Source organism: Bufo gargarizans, chromosome 10 (genome assembly GCF_014858855.1).
Source record: "Bufo gargarizans isolate SCDJY-AF-19 chromosome 10, ASM1485885v1, whole genome shotgun sequence".
Classification (NCBI taxonomy): domain Eukaryota; kingdom Metazoa; phylum Chordata; class Amphibia; order Anura; family Bufonidae; genus Bufo; species Bufo gargarizans.
The window spans coordinates 77,437,995-77,452,504 of record NC_058089.1 but is presented as its reverse complement, the minus strand read 5'-3'; the positions used below and the strand labels follow the sequence as shown (position 1 = coordinate 77,452,504).

At 43.5% G+C, this 14,510-nt stretch overlaps 1 protein-coding gene across 4 annotated transcripts in view; it reads left to right on the top strand.

Moving 5' to 3' along the window:
* The first annotated feature begins 399 nt into the window (after window positions 1-399).
* EHBP1L1 (EH domain binding protein 1 like 1) overlaps window positions 400-14,510 on the top strand; it is a 124,481-nt gene continuing 110,370 nt past the window's right edge. For all 4 annotated transcript variants that reach the window (XM_044269618.1, XM_044269616.1, XM_044269617.1 and 1 more), the window contains exon 1: window positions 400-1,033. In XM_044269618.1, coding sequence (XP_044125553.1) covers window positions 930-1,033 — 104 coding nt within the window. In that variant the 5' untranslated portion in view covers window positions 400-929. The remainder of the gene's footprint in view (window positions 1,034-14,510) is intronic.

The window sequence follows — 14,510 nt, the reverse complement described above, 5'->3', positions numbered from 1 at the left end:
TTTTTTTTTAGGCACAAACGCTCCAGAATCAGCGCCCAAAAATTCTGTGTAAACTTGCCCTTAATGGAAAGAGTGGTGCATGGGCATCATAAATATGGCGTTCAGCCCGGATGCAATGCTTTTCAATATATTTACACCAGGAGAAAATGCTGCTACATAGATATGGAAACAGCACATGAAATGACTGCTAAATATCTAACTGTGCCCAGTGCCTGCCTCTAATGATTTTCCATCCAGAGGAGCAAATTAAACAAAGTGTATGAACTGGTCTGCTGATTTATGATACTGGTGCAGGCGACGCAGACGGTTCTGTGTATACAGATAGATATATACAGTCACAGACACTCCCTCTGCCCTCCCTCCTCCTTCAAGTTTTACTTCTCCTAGCTGAGGGGAACAGGCTGTCTCTAACTCAGGGGGGTGAGATAAGAGACTAAAAAAACACATAAAGACACACAGAGCGAAAGAGACTGAGAGGAACTTCTAACCAGAGAGACACAGGGGTCAAAGAGACTGTCTAGAATCGCCCATTAGGCAAAGACGGGGAAGCTGTCAGAGGTAGACTGAAAGAGGCTTTACTACAGTGAAAGGGGCTGTCACTGACAGGCGAGGCTATTACAAGGAGGCACAGTGACTGTACTGTCTCTGACAGGCAAACACCCTGAAAAGTAAGGTAAAGTTTCAGCACAGACACCAGGATCTGCTCCTCTACTCAGAAGAGCCAGGACAAGGGGACAGGTTCAACAGACAAATGCTGTATTTTAAGAAAATGACAAGCACATGAACTGTGAGGCTGACTGAGAAAGCAACAGGAAGGGAGAGGCAAGAAGAGAGAGCTCAACTGAGTCACCAACAGCAAGGAAACATTTGTGTTCTGCACCCATAATCATGCTGGAGAGTGTCGGAGACTGTCACTGAAAGAGACAACCATGACTTCAGTATGGAAGAGACTTCAACGTACTGGCAAGAGAGCATCCCGCTTCCAGTTTGTGGCCTCTTACCAGGAACTGATATTAGAGTGCACCCAGAAATGGTGAGATGACCGCACTTTGACACATTATCTGAGAAGCCATAGTCCTGTGGTTCACAAATACTGCGCATGAAATATCTGTTGTGTGGAGCAATATGATACGCCTGAGCCTGTTTTGTGTGAGGTGAACGTGTGCCCTTGCTCTAGTTTCTCTGCCATGGAAATGGCAAAATGGACAGTCATTATCAAGCCAGTGTGTTCTATAATATGTGTCCATTTGTATCCGTCACATCCTGGTCTATGATGTAACAGCGACATGTGATGTCATTCCAAGTGTACAGCGACTATCACTAGATTGACCATACACAGACGTTTTACCAAGTTTCCGTCTATAAGGCTCCTTTTTATTGAGGGTCAATTTGTTGACCTTTTCTTGGGCCTCCGTTGTAGGTGTCAGATGTATAAGAGGATTGCTGTGATATGTTTTTTTATGGGACATGGTAACTTCGTGTTGTAGAAGGGTAACCCCAGTGATGGATGATGATAGTTCTGAGGCTGGCTGCAGCTTATCCTATAAAAATGATATGAAAAAGTAGATAGTACAAGGCGGTGTAGTCGCTTATATGTAATTAAATGCAAAATGGCCACCTCTGGTCATGTATCCCTAGGTTGACTGCTGTGTATGCTAGTCATGCTCGCCCGGTGATTATTTCACCACTGGGGGCACTACTACATTTGCTCTTGTTGTTATCTTCTCTGTCAACACAGCAGTCATTGCACCAACACACGCACCTTCTATGTAAAGTATAGACGGTGCCATCACACTCTTTACAATGGAGCACTTTATTAATATACAACACACATATGACCGACAAGTAAAGTTAATAGAAGTAGGCTATAAACAGATAGATGTCAGGCTGGAAATATAAACGATTGTCATATTACTTTGAACTTTATTTGTTGACCATCTTATCTTCAAACTATTCAAAGTCCTTTATTTACTCCAAATTCTGGAGGAGAACAGGTTTAGGTGACCTTTGTGTCCTTTGACCATTTTGTGGCCACCTTCTTAGGTCTCTGTGAGTAATCACCGAGAAAGCTGAAAACAAACGTGCTCTGGCATGGCCTCTGCTGCAGTCACACTGCCATCAGGAATGCAGTCCTTTTTTGGGGATTTTGAACTGTGTGAAATATTTAAGAATTTCCTTTACATTTTGCAAAATTACGAAATGCAGCTCTGAGCCTGGTACCTCATAAATCACCATAAAATGGGTTCTGTTAGATTTCCTGAAATGATATAACTGATTGTCACTATGTGGGGACATGTGGCAGCTCCCTAGACTGCAGCAGGTGACTGCATCCTAGAAGTAATATACTATAGCAGAGTCTGTAAGATGCTCGGAGACTTGGTGGTGGATCTTAAAGGGTGAAACTAGGGAGAAGTACACTTTTGCTTCCTTTATGTTAGGTTTCTGCCTTGTGGTTTCTTAAGAGCAGTGGTTCCTTTTTTCTGATTTACAGAAGCAGCTGAATATTTGCTTTGACTACCTCTCTTCATGGCCTACACGTGGTTATGCACCAAGGCCAGGGGTGAGGCTGCATACCTTGTACCCCTCATAGCCACTGCCAACCATGCAATGAGTTTCTACAACATGCAGCTTATCGTAAGTGACATTGGTAGATCATGTTGAAACGGCAAAGGGTGGCACTGCTTATAGCAACAAATGAGATGATTGCTTTCACTTTCCGAATTGCCCTTTTAAATTGATACTCTGGTAGGGGCTGGTGTGGCAACAAGGTTTTTTCGTCAGTTGTGGATCATACCATACGATAACATTTGTGCTGTCAGTCATGCTTGGAGTGCTGCCATGCTTTACAGTTTTAATCTTATATTAGGCACTAACGTTATGAATAGTAAAAAAGGATAGGGGAGGAAGAACATGGACACATTATAATAAATCGCCTTCCTCCCCATCAATAATCAGGAGTCATAAGCAGAAAGGGTAAAAACATGCATGCACTATAAATAATAGCTGTTTTTGAAGGCCAGAAAATAGAATCAGAGGAGCTTTCAAGAACCATTGAGGGTTTGGTCACACATTTAACTTTCCTGATGCCATTTTTAAAGCTAAAATCAGGAGTGAATAAAAAAAAAAAACGAGAAGTCATATCTGTCCTTTATACTTTCTCTCCTTTATGATCTACTCCCAATTTTGGCTTCAAAAACTTAATCAAGAAACCTGAACGTGTGAACTATACCCTGAGTAGGATTAATTCCCCACCACTAATCATTCCAAACTCTCAGGGTTACATACACTCCTTTGTATTTGTGTGCATTCTATAATGGCTTAAATATTGGCAGCCATGTATGCATGTCTGTGAACATGAAAGATATGAATAAGGCCAGAGCCTAAGGTTGGAAGTGTTGTCGTGGGACCTAAGGGTACACCCACATGATCAGGTTTCTGCATGCAGTTTTGGAAGCCAAAATCAGGAGTGGATTATAAAAGGAGAAAAAGTATAAAGGACAGATACCGCTTCTCTTCTTTCTTGAATTCACTCTTGATTTTGGACATCAAAACTACATGTAGAAGAAACCTGCTCATGTGGCCGTACCCTAATAGTACACCACCTTCAGGCTTGTGGCCTATAAACTGCAGCTCTAGCAATACAGCACGTATAATGTACGGTAATGGGCCTTCTACAGTATATCTTGCATCTTACTTCTTCAAACCTAGCAACTTTTGTGCCATAATTTCCTATGTCAGATTGCTACTTCCATTTATTGTGCAAGATTGCAAAAATTTAGCAGATATTGGGTAATCACCAGATTGATATTGCAGAGCGTGTGACCTAAAATGCATCAGCAAATGATTTCAGTCACTAGTGAAAGCGTACATGGCAAGATAGTAAAGAAAGTCGACACTGGCATGAAGAAAACGTTATGCAGCCATATGACCAATGCTGTTGAGATCTTGTTTAGTGTGCGCCTCTACGTGTATACTCCAAAGAGGAGATATAGTCAGCACTGGTGACCCAAAATAGTCAGAAAGTATGTGTCTCTGGGGCTATATGTGAGGGACTATGGGAGGCAATTACTAATCTATTTGCGCCCCTTTTGCTGAACCCAGACAACCCCTTTAAAGGGAACCTGTCACCGGGATTTTGTGTATAGAGCTGAGGACATGGGCTGCTAGATGGCCGCTAGCACATCCGCAATACCCAGTCCCCGTAGCTCTGTGTGCTTTTACTGTGGAAAAAAAACGATTTGATACATATGCAAATTAACCTGAGATGAGTCCTGTACGTGAGATGAGTCAGGGACAGGACTCAACTCAGGGTAATTTGCATATGTATCAAATCAGGTTTTTTACACAATAAAAGCACACAGAGCTATGGGGACTGGGTATTGCGGATGTGCTAGCGGCCATCTAGCAACCCATGTCCTCAGCTCTATACCCAAAATCCCGGTGACAGGTTCCCTTTAAGCTTGCCGCACAGCCTAACAGACGAAACACCAAACATATGTAATGGCCTGCGCCTCTACATAAATTTGGCACTTCCTTCAGCAGCGCAGAGGGACTTGAGACAGAGGTGGAAAACGTCAGTCTTAATAATTGTCCCCCTATGTTCTTGGGTCAGCAGCGCTGATTACCCCTCCTTTTTGCCCCTTGGAGGATATTGTTGCATAGGTGATGGTTTCACTATCTGATCGGGGGTGACTGCAGTTGATTACGACATATAAGCAGTTCCCAGTTCTTACCTGCTCAAGGTGCGAAATTATTTCTTATGTGTTGCTGGGGCTACTGCTCTATGTGGTACCATGCTTTTTTCCTCTGCTCTAGCTATATCTATGTGTATTGCCAGAGGATTGTTTTTTATCTTTGTAAGTACATGTAGAAGGAGCAATTTGTGTGTAGTCTATTTAATTAGCATATTCGTTACCAGGACCTTGCACTTAACAACAAGAAATTAACCCTGTAATTTCTGTTATAAAGTTGATGGCTGTCTCTGTCTTGTATACACATGCACTGGCTTCCTGTATGTGAATTAGGGCTTGTATTCATTGTTCCTCTGTCTGCAGCACTGCTAGGACTAATCCTCTACTGCTGTGTGAGATGCTGCAAACCATAGTCCTATTGCTAATCAGCTGCTCCTATCTATCTATCTATCTATCTATCTATACATATATATATATATATATATATATATATATAGATAGATCTTGCTGTTTCCTTTAGTCCTTGCATGTGCAATCAGTCTCTACAGATCTTGCTATGTCTCTCTAGTTTGCTAGAATCTGTAGAAAAACCATAATCCAGTCTGTCTGTTTCGTTATTGTTATTGTTCCTTACCTGTGCCTGTTCACTTTACTGTTCTGCTGCCCTGACCTTTGGATTGGTTCACGGATTAGCACCAACTCTGCCAGCCCTGGCCTCTGCCTATTTCCTGACTATGTGTTTTGCCTGTCCCATTGTTGCCATGTACCAGTGTCACTGATTCCTGTGGGTCAACAGCCAACCATGCCTGAGAGGTAGTGGCCTAGTGGCGTTCAGTAAAGTCCAGATCCCTGTATAGGGGTTAAAGGGTGAAACCCAGGGGACCGCCAGGATAATGCCCTTAGGTATAGCCCAAACTGATTGGTTGGTACAGTGGTTTTACAGCCATTGTCTGTAACAATGTCCCTGTCAAATGCAGCATTTTGTCTGTATATTTTCTGATCTAATGCTATTTCTGCCTGTCTTAAAACAGTCTGTATTTAGTTTGTCAGAATCTGGAAATACAGATATTTCCAGGTCTGTTTCCCATCTAGGGTCTTGTGGAACCTGGGTCTCCTTGGAACCTAGCCAGATTCTGACAACAAGAGCTGAGATACACTACTCCTATGTGAGTGGTTGCACAGAAAGGCCAGCAATAGCTTCAGTGATCTGTAGTGCTTGATATTAAACCAAGAAAGTTTGTTTCACTGAGAAAGGAAATGCTATATATAAATAGCTAATATAAGCAGTTGCATTCCACATTTAAAAAAGGACCTAGTCACTTTAATAGTATTTATCATTAAAGAAGTTGCCCACTTTGTGACAATCTGTACTTGTCAGAATAGTCCCCTGACAATATGATCAGAAAGTGTTCCCCGTTAAAGTCCTCAAGAAACCAATTGCAATCTGTGTGGAAACATCGGAGTAAGTGTTCATTTTTCTTGCAGTGCCTCCACAGGGCAAATTAAGCATTACACAGTGTCCATTGAAATCAATGAGTTGTCTCTAACTTCTGGAACCTTCCACATAGGTTGTCCTATTACAACAACGTATCCCCTATCCTGTGGATCAGTAGAACAGGGCCCTGTGTTTCCTACTTTGGATGAAACAACATACGCACATGCGCACTGCTGATACTTTTAACTCTTTGGGGCTGCAGGAGATAAAACATGACAGGGTACATGGAAATGAAGAAGCAGCTGTGATCTTAGAGCCAGGGAATGAGCAGTATACACCTCCTTGTGAGGAAAGTCTACCAGCCACAGCCATCACCTTTGCTCTATCTGTTATCTTGGTGTTTGTCTCCTTACGCCTTATTATATGCAGTGAACTTGTTTGTTCTCAAGGGCCAGGATTTAGATTCTTGTTACAGATACATGGAAAAATGAATGCCATGTATAGAATGAAATTAAGGCTAAGGCTAGTGTACTTACTTACTGCACCTCTATCAGTCACTTGACCCTTTGTCTAATGAATATGGTTCCCCGTTTTGACAAAGGATCTGTTGTGTGCACAGGTTTTATAAGAAGCTTGTAGTAAGTAAGACCTTGTTTAAGCACAACCGTGCACTGCATTTACAAGAAAATGACTAGAGAAAAGTAGACGTTATCTGATAACTATTAGGAACACTCTCGTATGTACTTAGGGACATGTTCAGGGTTTGTGTAGATGCCAGGGCTGTGGGCAATTTTCTAGATAACTATTTTAAATTCTGCTTGCAAATACCTTTTGATGAATGGAAAGGTGGTAGGATAATATAAATTCTTGTCTGGAAATACCCGCAAGGTATGTTTTAGGCCTCCTCCACTTGATACACTGCTACTATGTGTAATAGTTATTGGATAAGAGCATTTACAAAGTAACTAAAAACAATGGCGCACACTTACTGAATTGGGTTATATTCTGAGGCCAACGTTTGGTCAGATAATGTCACATCTCATTTTAGACAGATTTAATAACTGAGTTCCTTGCCAGCCACCTTTACGTGAAAGTGGGCATAAATGCCTTTCTTGTGACACATTTATTAAAGGTTTGGGCAGTTTTTTTGCCACAGATTTATTTTGCAATTTATACCAACTCTGCTTTGGTATGAAAATGTGCCTAGGTGTTTACCTTCTTGCAAAATGCATCAAATCTTGGTAGAAATTCTATCCGGGAGTATCTCAATGACAACCCAGATCAGCATGTCTTCATGAGAGATTAGGCTACTTTCACACCTGCACAGACGGATCTGCACCTCTAAATGCAAACGATGGTATCTATTCAGAACGGATCCGTCTGCATTCTATGTAAAAAAAAGTCCAAGTCTAATTGTTAGTCAGACGGATCCGTCCTGACTTTACATTGAAAGTCAATGGGGGACGGATCCGTTTGCAATTGCACCATATTGTGTCAACTTCAAACTGATCCGTCCCCATTGACTTACTGATCCGTTTGGCTCTGCACGGCCAGGCGGACACCAAAACGCTGCAAGCAGCGTTTTGGTGTCCGCCTCCAGAGCGGAATGGAGGTGGAACGGAGCCAAACTGATGCATTCTGAGCGGATTTGCATCCATTCAAAATGCATTGGGGCTAAACTGATCCGTTTGGGGCCGCTTGTGAGAGCCCTCAAACGGATCTTACAGGCGGACCCAGAAACGCTGGTGTGAAAGTAGCCTTAGGCAGAGTTCACACGAACGTGTGTGATCCGCGGGCCGCAATACACGGCCACAGTTCTGTGTGCATTCCGCATCACGGATGCGGACCCATTCACTTCAATGGGTCCGCAAATCCGGAATTGTGGAACAGCCGCACGGAACGGGACCCTACAGAGTGCTTCCGTGGGGTTGCGTCCCGTACTTCCGTTCCGCAAAAAGATGTTCTATCTTTTTGCGGAACAGGCGGATCGCGGACCCATTAAAGTGAATGGGTCCGCGATCCGATGCTGCTGACCTACGGCCGGCGATCGTGCATTGCGGTCAGCAATTTGCGGGCCACAGTACGGGCACGGGTCACACCCGTTCGTGTGAACTCTGCCTTAATTGTATCAAATAAGGAGGCAAAGTCTAGACAGGACCGGGGTGAGTCATTGGACGTCGTGTGTCCTGATTTTTCTAAAGCATTTGATATTATCTAACATAAAAGATTGGTAAATAAAATGGGAGTACGTGGACTGGGGGAAAAGTGTCCATGTTGGTATGTAAAGCTCAGTGATAGAAAACAGAGGGTGGGTATTAACGGTACATAGTGGGTCACTGTTACTAGTATTGTACCACACAGGTAATTTTGTCCCCCTCTTCTCAGGGGTGGGATTCAAATTTTTAACGACAATTTTCCTACCTAAGCAACATAATGCCCCCATGACGTCCTCATCACGCCGCCTGTGTCTTGGCAGGGCTGGGTTTAGACAAATAGTGGCCCTGTGTAAGTGCTGAAACCATTATACAATTATCACCACATAATACCACCATTGTTCCTGAATAAAAACCACTACACAAAGACCAGTATTAACACCATACAGTGACCAGCATGGTAGATGTTCGTTTTACACAGGTGCTCTGCAGACCATATAGCTGATAACAATGATATGCTGTTGCTTAAAGGTGACGCCTCTGATTGGAATTGTTTACCTTTCCCATATAATCCATTAGGCCCAGACACCATGACAGCGTCCTCCACCTATCACTTGTCTCTGCAGAATTTAAAACACAGACATCTTTCTTAGGTTTTCCAGCATCCTACCTTTTTATCAACCTACACACTCCCTAAGCTGCTGCTACCCCCATTTCTGTGTTAGTTACTGATCTCTTTTCCACTACGATTATAGCTGTTGTGTAGCTCCGTGCCCTCAAATAATGTACTCCAGATAATGTTACCATAAGTATAGTGTTCCATAGCCCCTAAAAATGTGCCACACAGCATTCTTTTAAACACTTGTGCCAGATAGTGCTCCTAATATAGTACTATCCAATAGATATAACAGGTAATAGTGCACCACACAGTAAATGTGTACCTCCATTTTGTACCACGAAGAAATAGTGCCACCATTTGTACCGCACACATGCCTTCATCCCAATAAAATCGGACTGTTTAATTTAAATCGTGGTGTAATTGTGCTCACCTTTATGCGATTACTCAGTAGTATTGTGCCAGTACACAGTAATAATGCTCAGCTTTGTGCTCTTGCATGCTAACTGTGCCCCCTACAAAGGAATAATGCTGGGTCTCTGACCCCTAGAAAATGATAAAGCAATAAATGTGGGTATTTTTATTCTGTGGGAGTAGAAAGGAAGCTATTACTATTTTGGGGCAGCAAGGTAATATTATTATTATTAGCAAAACCTTTGCCTAACAGCTTCCTATGTGTCCCTACACAATAAATGCCGCCTAATCGCAAACCGTTCTCTGTCACCATTTATAGTACCCTCTCACAAGCACATAGTGCCGTATCATGTTTATAGTGTTCCCTCACAATTTCACAGTGCCCCTCAAGTTTTAGTGCCCCTCACATTTATAGAGCTCTCTCACAAGCTCGTAGTGCCCTCACAATAATACTGTATAGTGCCCTGACAGAATGCAGTACATGTTTACTGATCCTGACCCCTTGATGAGTGGCATGCCTGAGGCATCTCCAGCTTCTGGAGTCAGGCACAGACGGAACAGTGCAGTGACGTCCTCAGTGCTTTTCCTTAGGCCTCTTTCACACGGCGAGTTTTCCGCGCGGGTGCAGTGCATGACGTGAACGCATTGCACCAGCCCTGAACCCTGACCCATTCATTTCATTGGGGCTGTGTACATGAGCGATGTTTTTCACACATCTCTTGTGCGTTGCGTGAAAATCGCAGCATGTTCTATATTCTGTGTTTTTCACGGCCCCATAGAAGTGAATGGGGCTGCGTGAAAATGGCATTGCATCCGCAAGCAAGTGGGGATGCAATGCGATTTTCACGGATGGTTGCTATGGAGACGATGTGAATAAATAGGGATGAGCCCCGGGACCCCATTAAAGTCCATTTACTTTATTCTCCATTATAACATGGTGTAAGCGAATGTCTGGAGTGGTAGTGGATGGATGATACGTACCACCGGGGGTCGTGGCCCTGGTGGAGTAAGAGCAGGGTGGGTGTCTGTTCCCCACGGACCACCACGGGTGGACGGGTCTCGGTTGTTGGTGTCAGTCTACACTGATCCTGGCAGGTTGGTTATCTCTGGCCTTAGTTGGGTAGGGAAGGAGTTAATCCTTCACTATGCTTGCTGGGTGTGGTCTGCCTGCTACACCCAGGGCTGTGAATATAGGTTTGATGCTCACTGAGTGTGGTCTCCTGCCTCACTGCAGGAAGCTGTACGGAAGGCTGATCGCACTGTCAGGCTGAGCTCTGTAGTCCGCTCGTCTAACAAAGACTGCCCAATTGCTGCAGGCTCAGCGAAGGACCAAAAGAAGGGATCCTGTGGCTGGAGCCAATCCCTTGTCCAGGCCGACACGTGGCCTGTCTAACTTGCACGAACTTGGACAAACCTGCCCCACTACAAGGTGGAGTACTGATCACGGATGTGAGAGACTGTGTGAACAGGCACCAAGACGCCTGCAGCGTTTGGGGCTCCGTTGTGGGAGGTGGGGTTTATGGACATTGCTGTTGTGTGAATTGCACAGTTTTGATGTGATGCACTGGAGTGAATAAAAGAGCACGGTTTGGACACAGCCTGTCTCCTGAGCCTCTATAGTGCCACCGCTACCATCTGCCTACCAGAGCCAACCCCCACAATGGTTATAATGGAAAATAATAGCATTCTTTAATACAGAATGCTAAGTAAAATGACCATTGAGGTTAAAAAAATTACTCGTCTCATCCACGTGATCGTCTTTTTTTCTTTTTCTTGCAGGCTCTGCAAAAGGACCTGCGCTGATGTCATCGCGCTCAATGTGTGGTGAGTGCGATGACGTCAGCGCCGGTCCTTTTGCAAGTCCTGCAAGAAGAAGAAAGAAGACGATAGCGGCTGCGCGATCATGTGAATGAGGTGAGTAATTTTCTTAAAGTATTTTTTAACCCTCAATGGTCATTTTACTTAGCATTCTGTATTAAAGAATGCTATTATTTTCTGTTCTAACCATGTTGTAATGGAAAATAATAAAATCTACAGAACACCAAACTTCAATGAAGAAGTCCGGGTTCGGGTCTAGGTACCAACATTCGGTTTTTATCACTCGCATGCAAAACGCCTTAAAACGCTTTGCACCCGTGCGGAAAAAACTTAACGCAATCGCAGACAAAACTGACTGAAATTGCATGCGCACTCATGCGGGTTTCCCGCAATGCACCCGCAACGCATCCGGACCTCTTCCTTGAGGCTCGTGTGAAAAGGGCCTTAGTCTTCTAGGATGCAGGCGTCATGTAGTCTGCGGCCTATGGGATGGCATTGCAGAGAGTTTGTGTCTTCCTGCTCTGCGATAGGAGTTGCCTCTGTCGGCGTCCCGAAGCTGCTGATACAATTGAAGGTGGAGCTCCCACCTCAAGTCGAAGCATTTTAACTAAAGGTGGGGACCCGGTTGACATTTTGCTTCTTTTCACACTTATCCAAACCAGTACTGTGTACAGTTCTGGGCTCCTGTGAACAACGCAGACATAGCAGAGCTGGAAAGGGTTCAGAGGAGGGCAACTAAAGTAATAACTGGGATGGGTGGACTACAGTACAGAGATCTATCCCGTCATCTATTCATCCCTCAGGACTGTGACGAGGGGACATCCTCTGCGTCTGGAGGAAAGAAGGTTTGTACACAAACGTAGAAGAGGATTCTTTACGGTAAGAGCAGTGAGACTATGGAACTCTCTGCCTGAGGAGGTGGTGATGGTGAGTACAATAAAGGAATTCAAGAGGGGCCTGGATGTATTTCTGGAGTGTAATAATATTACAGGATATAGCTACTAGAGAGGGGTCATTGATCCAGAAAGTTATTCTGATTGCCTGATTGGAGTCGGGAAGCCGCTATCTGTTTATGGGAAAGCTGCGAAGGAGTCGGTACACATAGCTGTCAGCCGAATGATCGTTTGGCCAACAGTTGCTCGATGTGTATTTTCACTCTGCCCATCGGGTGGCTCACGCCATTTAGTTCATGTATGTCTTAAAAATGGCTGAAATTGGATTCAGAAATGTCACATAACTGAGAAGCTTATAGAATTTTCCATTGCATGGCATCTTCGGTTATACAGCGATTTTTGTGGGCAGATTGATATCTTATTAAACTGTACTTTGTAAATGATGAACAGGCCTCGTCATAAATTAGCCGCGTCCTCCGGCAGTCCACGCACCTAAACAGAAATGTACTGCAGCTCAAAGCAACTGTGGATTTCTGGCTTCATTTGTGCATTTTACGGCAGTCAGTGACCTACCCTTCGCTGCAGGCCTGTGCTTCGTCATAAATTAGACAGTCCATGCCTCTAGACTGGAAAACTGGTGTAAAAGATTGCATTTGCCAGGCCCACCTACCCACCTTCATTACACCCCCTTTTTGGAAAGTGGCAAGTGCAGTGTAGAAACACTACTTGTGCCTAGATTTAGGTGCAATGGCATTCAAAAAGTCACAAAAACAAGGTTTCTAACTTTTTTACACCATAAAGCTGGCATGTGGGGAGCGATAAATTCACCCCATAATTTCCGTATTGACACTGTTCAGAGCATTCTTTTGTAGAATTTGCCGCTTTACAGGACAGAGTATAGGCACATCCATCTGTGAATGTGACCTCAGCGCTATATTGCTTTTTTGCAGTTCAGTCCATTCCTGTGGTGGATCCGATTATCCGAGGAAGGCTTAGACCTAAATGTCAGGTTATGATTGCTTTCATTAATTTTATGTTGATTTGAGTATTGCCTTTTCGAGTGTCGGGTTCTCTGTTAATATCTAATCTGGGCATCTGCCCTCAGAGTTTGGTGCATGAATCTGACTGACAAAAATTGCATGAGGAAAGTTACAAGTGAGATGCCTTTTACATGCTGCTGGCCACGGAGTAAGGCTAGGTCTACACGACGACAGTTGTCGTGCAACATTTTGTTGCACCAATGTCGCGCGACAATTTTTATAATGGCAGTCTATGGTGTCGCACTGCAACATGCGACATGCTGCGACATGTCGTCGTGTAGACCTAGCCTAATAGGTGGCGGTGAACAGTGATTGTAGTATCAGTTCTATGGCCGCTGCTATGTGGCAGGTACTACATTACATTGCACTGTAGCTGGCAGTACCTCAAAGGCAATTTAACTAGTACTATAACAGAAGGCTGGCATTAATGCACAGAAACACTGTATTTGACCCTACAGTATGGGACGTGGATGTGCGTGGATGTTACTGTATGAGTATTATTTGGAATATTGCATTATTACTGTATTGTGACATAATTTGGACACACATGTTGGTATTTCATGGATACTATATAATAGTATTATTTGGACCTAGTATGGCGCTATGATATGGGCAATCTATTACATGGGTACAGTAATTTCAGATTCACTTCCAGGTGAACACTGAACAAACATACATACACATTTCTTGCCCGCAGGAGTGAAGTGTACAGGATGTAGAAGAGCAATTGAAAGATTATGAGTCTTCCTTTTTGTTTTTAGATCCATTCATATTTTAGAATACAAAAAAATGTAGCAAAGATAAAAGTGTGAACTAGCACCAGGTATGTTATGCTGAAAGACACTAGGGATGGAATCCAGTACTGCCCAGTGAAATGCATGTGGATGGTCAGGTCCAGTGTCTGTGGCAGACGTTGGCTGACGGACTGCTAAAAGTGGACACTATTGTCATTGTATTCTTCATTTTCTTTATTTCCAAGAACTAAAGAGATTATCCAATGTAAAAAATGATAATCAGACATCATATAGGACATGACAATCTCTTTCTAACAAAGCTAGAACCAGCCCCGTACTGGTTACTAAATGTTTGATTACATGCAGTTACTAAAGCATTCAGATCCAGGTGCTGGTTTCAAAACTTCAAATATTTGTTGTGGGACAGCCCATTAAGACATTACAACCATACATCAGTGTAATCAGAGCAATCTATTTCGTACCCCACCCCAGCCCACTCCCTGGGATCTCTTCTGTTTATCTAGGTTTTGGGTAGCTACTCTACTATATATTCTTATAGTGCCTAAGTCCATAATACTCAGTGACAAAACTCCCCCATAGATTTAAATTTAGTATTCTATCCTATCACCAACTGGGGTTTAGGTTGATGATAAATCAGGTTCAGAAAATTCATAAACTGTCCCCAAATTCCATCCTGGGAAAAACTGTGAATGGTG